Source organism: Helianthus annuus, chromosome 12 (assembly GCF_002127325.2).
Source record: "Helianthus annuus cultivar XRQ/B chromosome 12, HanXRQr2.0-SUNRISE, whole genome shotgun sequence".
Classification (NCBI taxonomy): domain Eukaryota; kingdom Viridiplantae; phylum Streptophyta; class Magnoliopsida; order Asterales; family Asteraceae; genus Helianthus; species Helianthus annuus.
In genome coordinates this window covers 3,974,852-3,984,938 of record NC_035444.2, presented here as the reverse complement: position 1 = coordinate 3,984,938, position 10,087 = coordinate 3,974,852, and the positions used below count along the sequence as shown (strand labels likewise).

The 10,087-nt window shown below is 37.4% G+C and overlaps 1 protein-coding gene across 1 annotated transcript; it reads right to left on the bottom strand.

Moving 5' to 3' along the window:
- Positions 1 to 7,028: 7,028 nt before the first annotated feature.
- Positions 7,029 to 9,749, bottom strand: LOC110893838. Its single transcript, XM_022140984.2, has 2 exons — positions 7,351 to 9,749; positions 7,029 to 7,270 (listed from the first exon to the last, which is right to left on the bottom strand). Exon 1 carries the CDS (start codon positions 9,642 to 9,644, stop codon positions 7,365 to 7,367), a length of 2,280 nt encoding a protein of 759 aa, XP_021996676.1. The 5' UTR covers positions 9,645 to 9,749; the 3' UTR covers positions 7,029 to 7,270; positions 7,351 to 7,364.
- Between the last annotated feature and the right edge of the window lie 338 nt (positions 9,750 to 10,087).

The window sequence follows — 10,087 nt, the reverse complement described above, 5'->3', positions numbered from 1 at the left end:
GCAATGGAACTCTCTTCGCCTTAATTGTTTCCTCCTGATCCTTGTTTTCCAAAAGCTGAACGAAGTCGTTGATGTTAGTAGTTCTCAACACTCCGTTGTACTTCAGGATTTCCAAGAAGCTACTCCATTGGGGAGGCAAAGCATCAGCAAACTTCTTCACCACTTCTGCTTGAGTTGTTGTTACACCAAAATTATTCAACTCAGTAAGCAAATGATAAAACCGGCTTGTCATGTCTCCCAGAGACTCTTTCTCCATGCATGTGAAACAGTCGAATTCTTTCTTGAGCAGATCATGACGCAATTGACGTGTTGCTTCATTTCCTACTCCCCTGGTTTTCAACCCGTCCCACAATTTCTTAGTTGTCTTGAAACTGACAAACTGATGGTATATATCCTTGCTCAACGCCTGAGTGAGAATGGCGTATGCTTTCTTTTCCAGATCATACGTTTTCTTCTGATCTTCAGGAAGATCGGCAAACGTAGCAGTGTCTGAAGCAGCAACTTCTATAGCTTGATCAAAATCTGTGGTGAAACGTATCCACAGTTCGGTATTTTGCCCCAGTACATACGTACGAAATCTGTCAACCCAGCTCGGATATTCATTTAGATGCATCAACTTCGGAGGTCGATTCAAACTTCCGGTTTCACTTTCGCTCAATAAGATACTTTGGATGCTCGGAGTTTGATTCGATACTAATGCCCATTGACTTGATGATATGGCATTTGCTTGTGAAGATGTAGACACCGGAGACTCGGCCCATGAAGGTGATAGACTAGTACATGTGTACTTTCCACTATCGGGAGCCGGTGTACCCCACCATGAGGGAGTGGAACCTGAACTCGTATATTTTCCACTGTCTGGAGCCGGATTCCACCAATTCGGATTCATGATTGATAAGACAAATAAAGTCTATATGGATATCCCGAAAGATCACACACAGCCGAAGGATCCTGGTTCGAAAGATCTGAAAAACAGAGACTTGTTAACAATAAACAGACCACAATCGAAAGATCAAATCTTGTTCGAAGGATCAACAATGCTCGAAAGATCACTGTTGTATCTCGAACAATGATTTCAAAGATTCACAAACTCGAAGGATTCACTATTTGAAAGATCCTTATCTTTCGAGTATATATCCTTATCTTTCGATGAACTGTCTTTCGAATAGATTCCCTGGTTCGAAGGATAACACTCTGACTTCGAAGAATGGGTCGAAAGATGTATATCTATCGAAGCTTCCTTGATCGAAAGATGATCTTTCAATGTCGAAAGATATCCTTCGAAACCCACTGACACACTGACACTGATGTGAAAGGTTGGTGAAAAGGTGATGGGTTGGTGAAGTCAACTTTCGGCAAAAAGGAATGGGCAGACTGTACTTTCTACCAACTTTGAAAATATTACCCAAAATGGACACCCCTTATCCAGAACCAGTCACCGGAATTATGACCGGAGTTTGGCCGGAAATCACCAAAACACTTAAAAACAAGTTTTTAAGTTACCCAACCCGCTTATGAACACTCCCGGTTAGTTTAGAACACGTTTTTATGCTAAGAAGTCCAAGAAAAACACTAAAAACGGGATCTAAACCAAGTGTCCAAATACACCAAGAACTTGAACAAAACCCGGTTTTAAACAAGGTAAAGAGCCTTAGCTCTGATACCACTTGTAGGTCCCTCGCGGAGGATGACGAACCTAAACCTTGTTATACTAACCCACTAGCGAGTGCGGAATCCAAGCTAGCAAGCAAACCGGGATGAAGCAAGTATAAACACAAACACACAAGGTTCACCGATTAACACCACTTGTATTAATACGTATGAAAGGTTTCGGTTACAAGCACAATGCTCACAAATCTGTTTTGCAAACTCTCAATTGTGTGTGTGTGTTTTCGGACAGAATGCTCTCAAACTCTCTATCTTTCTATCTGTGTGCATCTATCTATCTAACACACTGCATGGGTATATATATACCCAGCTCAGGTTGCTTTGTCCGAAGGATTCGATAGATGGTCGAAGGATCATCTATCGATTACTAGGCTTTGGAAGGATCAGCATCTACCTCGAAGGATGATCTATCGATCATCCATCGAAGGTTCATCTTTCGAGCACATCGAAGGATCAACATTATCCTTCGATGAGCTATCCTTCGACACAGACAATACAACCAGTTTACTAACTGTTGGCCAAGTCAAACCAGGAGGACGGTTGACTTGGTCAACTTACAGGACTGACAAGGACATCGTTTACATCGTGACCGAATACAGACAAAGTACAGACACAAGTGCACCAACAGTCATGACACACAGGGAAAAGCAATAGGGATTCTAGGGTTTACGAAGTGTTCTAACGCAACACATCTTCAGAGTTATAACGTAAACACAGTTGGGCCTGACGAACACCTTTGGGCCGAAGCCCATACTTCGACGAAATCACTGTGAGTGATGAAAACATGTGGTTTTCGTCGGATAGATGTTTTCGTGTGGTGGGGGGGGGGGTATTTCGGGTGGATTGGTGTTTGGCAAGGGATCCATGTTTTGATTAATATACAATTCATATTATCCTCACAAGATATATAACACATATACACATATCATGTACACCACCAATCTACAAACAACACTTATAACGCACATCAACTATATATATAAAATCAACATTGAGTGAACAAGTATTGAGTCTAGTCGAGACCTTGAAAACTCGGGTTGTCACATCATCCATTTTCAGTGTTATTGTAGTCCAGGTTTCCGAGTTTAGTTATCTCCTTATTCTTAAAGAGTCCGAGTTTTGAGATTTTCTTTTATAAAAGTTTTGTTCCGAGTTAAGTTTATTCAGTCACTTCCGAGTTTCTTTTTAAGCCTTAAAAAGACCAGAGTTTGTTCCTTTAAATGAATTTCCGAGTTTGATGTCAAATTTCCATTTGTTGGATTTTGATAGATTTGATAAGTAGACTGTTTGGGAAAATTTTGGTGATAGAAATTTTTTCCACGAAATTTTTTTCGGTAATGGCGGTCAATGGTATTTACAAGATTCTCGGTGTTGGAATGTGGTTCTTATTAGAGATTCGTGTAATAAATTGAGACTATTATCGAGCATTAAAGGTGAGTAAAACAAGATTTGATTGGACTTTGACAGTTTACAAAGAAAAAGGGGGAGTTAAAAATTTCGTATTTTCTTCGTAAATCTAAAGCTTGTGCGTAAAAAAGGCTCGTGTGTGATGGAGTTTTGTATCGTATGTTTGGGTTGTTAATCAAGTATTGACATGATGAAGTTGGATTCTCGGTTGACGACTAGTTAAAGATTCATCCTTATTACTTGATGTTTAGAGTTGAGAATACTGGTTTCTTGGTCCCTCTTCCAAGACGGTTGCTAGTCGGTTCTCGAAATAACGTGGTGCTTCTTGATTTGAGGGGAAGATCGGAGATGAAAGCCATCGGGGATTTATCGGATTCGTGAAGATAGGAGATTGATTCATGAAGATACGTGACGAGATGAGATCATACATGAAGAGTTGAAGACTTTTGATCAAGACGGTGGATGTACTTTTACAAAGTTAAGTTTGTTATTAACTTATGGAACTGAACTTCATGTCTTTGTGAAGATTGAAGTGTTCAAGATTTGGGATTGGAAATCCAATATCTCTTTCTGCTGCCAGTTAGGTTTGAAGATTATCGTTTCGAGCGATATTCTTACATTTGGTTGTAGGCTGGTTCGCGTTAACTTGATTTGGGAGTAGTTTGAGGGGGAGGATCTACAATGTTTGATGTTGGATACTTTAGGTTTCACAAAGTGGCCATTCAAGTGATCGTTAGCAAGTCTTTAATTAGAAGGGTTGAAGATCACTGTGCTTTGCCGGAAAGATCAAGTCTCATCCAAAATAGAAAGGAGACATAATATCATCAGTCAAGGGGGAGTCTGTAAGCGCAGTATCCGGTGACTAAAGATATCAGTGTCAGACAGAACTGAGAGCAACAGTTAAGGGGGAGTTAGAAGTCTGTAAGTGTTGTTCCTGTCAGGTAATTGTGCTTTATCAGTTATGGTCTACGGTCAACAAAGTCAAAGCCAAGTCAAGAATTCGGAAACTTTATCAGTTCCAAGTTTATGATGTTAAACTCGGAATATGTTGATTATTATTGTTGTCCGAATTATTTGTTTTGAATCCCGGACAATATGTTTTGTCTGGGTTTAGTCCCTAGTCTATATATATGTGTTGTATAGGGTAGATTAGGGCAACCCTTGAGAGAGCTTGGTGCATCTCTCACAAATCCCAGCCACCCTTCATCAGTGTGGGCATTCTAGAGAGAGAGGGATACTATGTGTTAGTGAGAGAAAGCTAGGTTTAGATCTTTGTGATCTAAACTAGCTTGTAGATGATGTATACTCCTTTGGTTTGTGTAATCTGTGATGACTGATTCAATAATAAAGGGTTCATCTTCTACATCTTTCTATCTTTTGATGTTTCGCGTCTTGAATCAAGTGCAATGTTGATGTTCGTCATCGATCCGGTGTCTTAACACAAAGGATATACCGTGCAAGATTTTGAAACATTAAATACAAAACTTTTCAATTTTAAAGGCAAAGGACACTGCCTGCAATTTGGTGTAAACATAAATGACAAAACTTGTAATTTACTCTTATTAAATTTAAATAAAGATAACATTTTGGGTCTCGGTTTAAAGCGGCTGCCCTAGTTTGCAGTTGTGACGATGTTTCTTCCTTTTGCTCCTTTCCATGATCATCTGTTCTGCGTGCATAAGGAAGTTCACAAAAAACAATTCGCCATCACCCGACGATGACGAACACCAGGATGAAGAAGAAGAAGAAGACATGCCTATAGTTTTATAAAAATATGGTGGTGTATAAAAAAATGAGAGAGATTGGAAAGATTTGGGTTAAAAGTGAGGGAATAAAGGGTATATTGTTGTGAAAATATGACCTACTAGCAACTAACATACAGATAAGAACAAGGATTATATGTAATGTAGAGAGAAATATAGAATATGGAATTCGTATTCATTGAGATGTAATCATGCAATACAAAGAACCTCTATATATAGCGTTCTTACGTTAATACAAAGGATACAAAGAGACGGGAGTTAGAATGTGGATAGTCACCATATATATAGTTTATTTATAACACTCCCCCTTGATTATCGACGTGATAAAAGAAAACAATGTATTATACGCTTGGTAGTGCTGCCTCGTTAAAAACTTGCTAGGAAAACCCAGTGGGACAAAACCTCAGATAAGGGAAAAAGAGTGCAGCGCGTATTTTCTCCCCTCAGGTATTTTGCGTCCTTAGAAACCTTACTAAGAAAACACAATGTGACAAAACTTAGTCAACGAAAAAAGTGCAACTTGAATAAGTCTCCCCTAATTTTAACATTTTAACATGTATCCTTTAAGTGACGTGTGTCAATCTTCTTTAAAAGTCGAATAAAGCTTTTGTAGCCAATGATTTGTCGCTTGATCCCTTAATGTGCAATCCTTTATGTTGAGCAATGTTGTGTTTTGTTACAATCCTGCATCTACAAGGCTAACCAAACTTGTTTTGATGGGTTAGTAATATATAATCAAATATCGTTTATACTTGAAATATTTCTTTGAACTAATTCCAATGTCTCTTCGCTTGACAAAGGTTATATTATGACAATAAGCTCAAATGAAAGATATTATAACCATACATAGCTAGCAAAACATATTAATGCACTTATGCATTTAACGATGGTACTTCTAGAATGAGAATCTCTACTTTGGTTGGAGATGATAATAGGCATTTCTTATAACAAATGACTTAACAACCTTTAACATACTTTAAGGTTACTAAAATATCCAAACATCATCTTCTAGGGGTACTTGAGGGATTAGTAAAATATAATTACATATATACTCGAACTGCAGTTCGAGTAATAATTAGACCGTGCCAAGGTCATTCAAAAATTTTCCCTCTAAAAGCTCGACAATTTCTCTCGATGATGCCTAGACATCATTACTAGAAGTGCACCTGAAACTTCCAAAGTTGAATCAAGTGCACCTACAATTTGAAAATGATCGATAGGGGCCAAATTTTTACAAGTTGGGATCGTTGGAGGGAATTTTTAGAGTTGGGATAATTATCGGTCAACAAGTGAAACTTACCCTATTTAAATATTAACGAAATGAATATCAATTTTCAAAGAACTTTTCTATTTGAACATGTAATCGAAATCTAATGTGTGTTAAAGTAAAAGGTCTGAAGATGCATACGAACTGCTTGATGCGTGCTTTAACCAAAGCGACCTCTATTTCACATGTTTTCTAACTAGATAATGGATCTTTGATAATTACATTCTGTTGATACTTGAAATATGCAGATTCGTTTATGCAAACCTTTATTGGCGGGGATATGAACAGAAACATGTTGCAACCTGTTGAGGGTTTTGATTATTATGTTTTCAACCATGTAAGATTATTAGTGGAATTTAAGAACTCAGGTTGTATTTCATTTTTTTTCACCCATGAACAAATTATTATTGTCATTGATTTGATGCATTACAACATGTGTACATATTTGGTTTTCTCTTTTGCTGGAATCTTGTTGATATGTTATCGTTGTTTTGCTGGAATGTGAACCATCATTTCTAGAACAGGCTTTTTGGGATACTTTTAGACATGTGAAGTTCCAAAGCCATGGGATTGCATCTTATAACTATGATGAAACTAAACCGGTAAATAAAATCCTAATACTTCAAACAGGGTATAACCAAATCTCCCGTATTTCACATGGAGAAAAGTTTCCTCAATATGTATTGGAGGGGATCTGAATGCAGCTGTTCTTTGGCTCCAATGCTAGATTGATCTACTTTGACAATAGGTAATCAAAACTAGTCCTAAGATAGATAGTGCAATTCAAGATGTATGTACGTGTTGACATAGAGATCGGATTCCGCACGATTTTCTAGTGCGATTTGATCTTGTTTGATCGGATTCCTCAAGATTGATCAAACAACTAAAACCAACACATATGAAATAATTTGAAACACTCCTTAAACCATACCAAAAGTAAAATACATATAACGAGCAAAATATATCTTACATGTAGGAAAATATAGATAGGGCACATTATTACAAACAAGGACTTCACCAGAAGAACTTGTTATAACTTTACAAATTAACTAGAAACCAAAATACAACACAATTTTTAGAAAGATCATATTAATTCGATCTTGATATCACCAGATTTACTTTGAGGAGTAGGTGTGGTCCATATGAATCATATTAGCTTGGCACTCTGGAACATTAAAAAGTGTTAGTACAATTATATATGTATGCTTAGAAAGCAATGTTAGAGGGAAATCTAAATGAACTTACTTCATTACTGTGATTCAGGGTCCACTTAAATAAGCACACCATTTATCAATAAATGGCAAGTCTTTTGGTTCCATATTTGGAATATCATAATCTTCTTGAAGGATGTTGATTATCTTCTTCGTCTCACCTAGAAGTTTGGCTGCAACTTTGACACTTTCCTCCCTTTTCTCTATCACACTAGTGTGGCACTTCTTTGCTATGGCATGAGGTAGGTTGGTGAGACATGCAGCCATTATGTCGGTGATCCTTGATGATAATTCATGGAATAATTTCTTGTGGCTTTCTTTGTCTCTAATGATGCTTTCAGTGACACAAGACATTGAGTTTGCACAAATATTCGGACTTCCCCTCCCTTTCTCGATCTTGGATGTAGCTTTCTTCAAGAACAACTGAACAATTTGCAGATTTGCATCTACTTGGGCACCACCTTTATTCACTTGAGAAGCAATTTTTTTCAACTTGCTTCCTAACCATTTGTGACGGAAATCAACCTCTTCCCACAATATTTTTGCGGCGTTTTGAATGCTGACATTAAGATCGAGCGTTTCTTCTACAAGTGTAACGTATTCAAGGCCTTGCCGCACACTTTTCAACAAGCTATCACGTTTCGCCTTTTCAATGTTAGGAAGAGTAATGGCAATGGTTGTTAACGTTACCGCTGTTAAGCTCCAACAATCTTGATATTCTACTTTTGATGGTGAACACTGAACATGATGATCGTCCTTGTCGAACATTCTAACTCCTTGAAAATTTTTATTGGGGTTTTCTTTAATTAGATTTAAGAGACGTTTGGGTTCTTTCTTTTCACTCTTTTTGATCAATTCGCTGAGAGATTTTAATAAACGTTTCAATGTGCTCTCAGCAAGCTGGTGTTCATTTCCAACTTGCAAAACATATTTGCGTTGTTCTGTGTTTTCATTCGTTTCCCCCCCTGAACTAAACACGGCCCGAAATAACCACTTCAAACAACGCAAACATATGGTAAGGGGAAAGGGGACCAACACTATTATCTTGCATACTACCACAACTACCACCTGAAGTATTATACAAAAGTGGAGAACTACGTTTTTCAAAGTCCTGATGACCACCTTGGATTTGTGTTTACCAAATGGGAATGAAATACGAAGTAATGGGAGTGAAATACTTCCATATTTCCAGTCTAGTAACGTTTGAAACCAGTATTTCTCTACTTTAAACATGCTTTTAATGGACAGCTTAAAGCTTATGGATGCAAAACATCTAGCAAATGGTGCAACTGTACCAAGTATGATTCCGATAGATTGTACTATGAAAATACCGAATGTTGACCATTTATATGGTGAATCATAGGATTTAGTTGGATTTGTCTCCGGTTCTACACATAAAGCAATTGTCCACAACATAGTAAGAAGGTGCAAGAGAAAGGTTAAAACACATATTACCCCAGAAGCAGTGGTTGTAACAGAGCATGCTGAGATGAATTGGGGGCTGCCACTTCCTGCCATGATCCAGTACTTGCTCACTTGCTGGTGTAGCTTCTCAACGGTTAATAACTCTCCGGTTGAGTGAAGGTCATCTATTAAAGCTTTTTCATGAACTTCTTGGTATTTTAGTTCTATAATTTGCTTGGAATTTAGGATCGCAAAAGATGAAGATACAAGTATTATCAACAACAAGAGCAACAAAGCCACATTGAGTATGGCTATTCCTATCCATACAAATTCGTTTTGCTGATATTGAGTGTTATATACACGTTCAAGTAATTTAATATCAAACTCTTTGTGGGGAATATTTCCAACAACACCAGTAGATATTTGGATGCAAATATTTACCACCAAGGTTATTACTAGAACACTCAAAGCTATGACGTTTGTCAAAAGCTCATTGCTATTCATGGTTGCTAAAGAAGGCAAGAAATTAGCCATTATGGTGCACATAAAGGCGATGCTTCCGATCTTTGCCACTTGGTCCACAGCACCAGGCATAGAACCACTTAGATCCACGGGTAACTTCATTGCTACAGTTATCCCGGCGAGAGTAACAGCATTAAGAGGAAAGTATTTAACCGGGAACCATAGCTTTTTGCTCCGAAAACCATGTACTAAATCAAACCCCGTTGCAATGATGCAACACAGGGATGCGAAAATGATGTAGTACCCAATCACTTCCAGAGGTTCGCCATACTTTTTCTCCAGATCTGATTCGTATATAGTGGCGTTGAACTTCCTCAAGTTTCTTACAACATCGTCAGGAATTTGGGTTCGGTTTAGTCGATCCATAAGATCGAGGTATTCTATTGTATTATTGAAAGCCATAGCTATGGTCCTAGCTTCTCAGGAAAGAAATGATTTTTTGATCAAGATACGTTGAAGTTGGGATTAGTTTTGAGAAAGAGTTGAGTATAACTTGTAGTTTTACAAACCATGTATATATATAGAAAGAAGGAACAGAGAATGAAGGGTTTAAGATGATAATTAATTAAGGGAAAATCATTAAAATAATGCTATTGACCACGACATTTGGCAATTGTAACATTTGAGTTTTGTCTTCAGGAAAACTCGTTGCTGCTACCCACCTCAATATCCAACTAGTATGTTTTAAGTCATCCACAAAAATTCGTTATTTCTGATACAAATTGGTATTTAATAAAATTTGTATCTTTATGCAGAAAACGAGGAATAAAAAATGTCTTCAGATATTAAAAAAATATTAGATATTACACTTTGTTAAAAAGATATTATTTCACCGAAAAATTAAA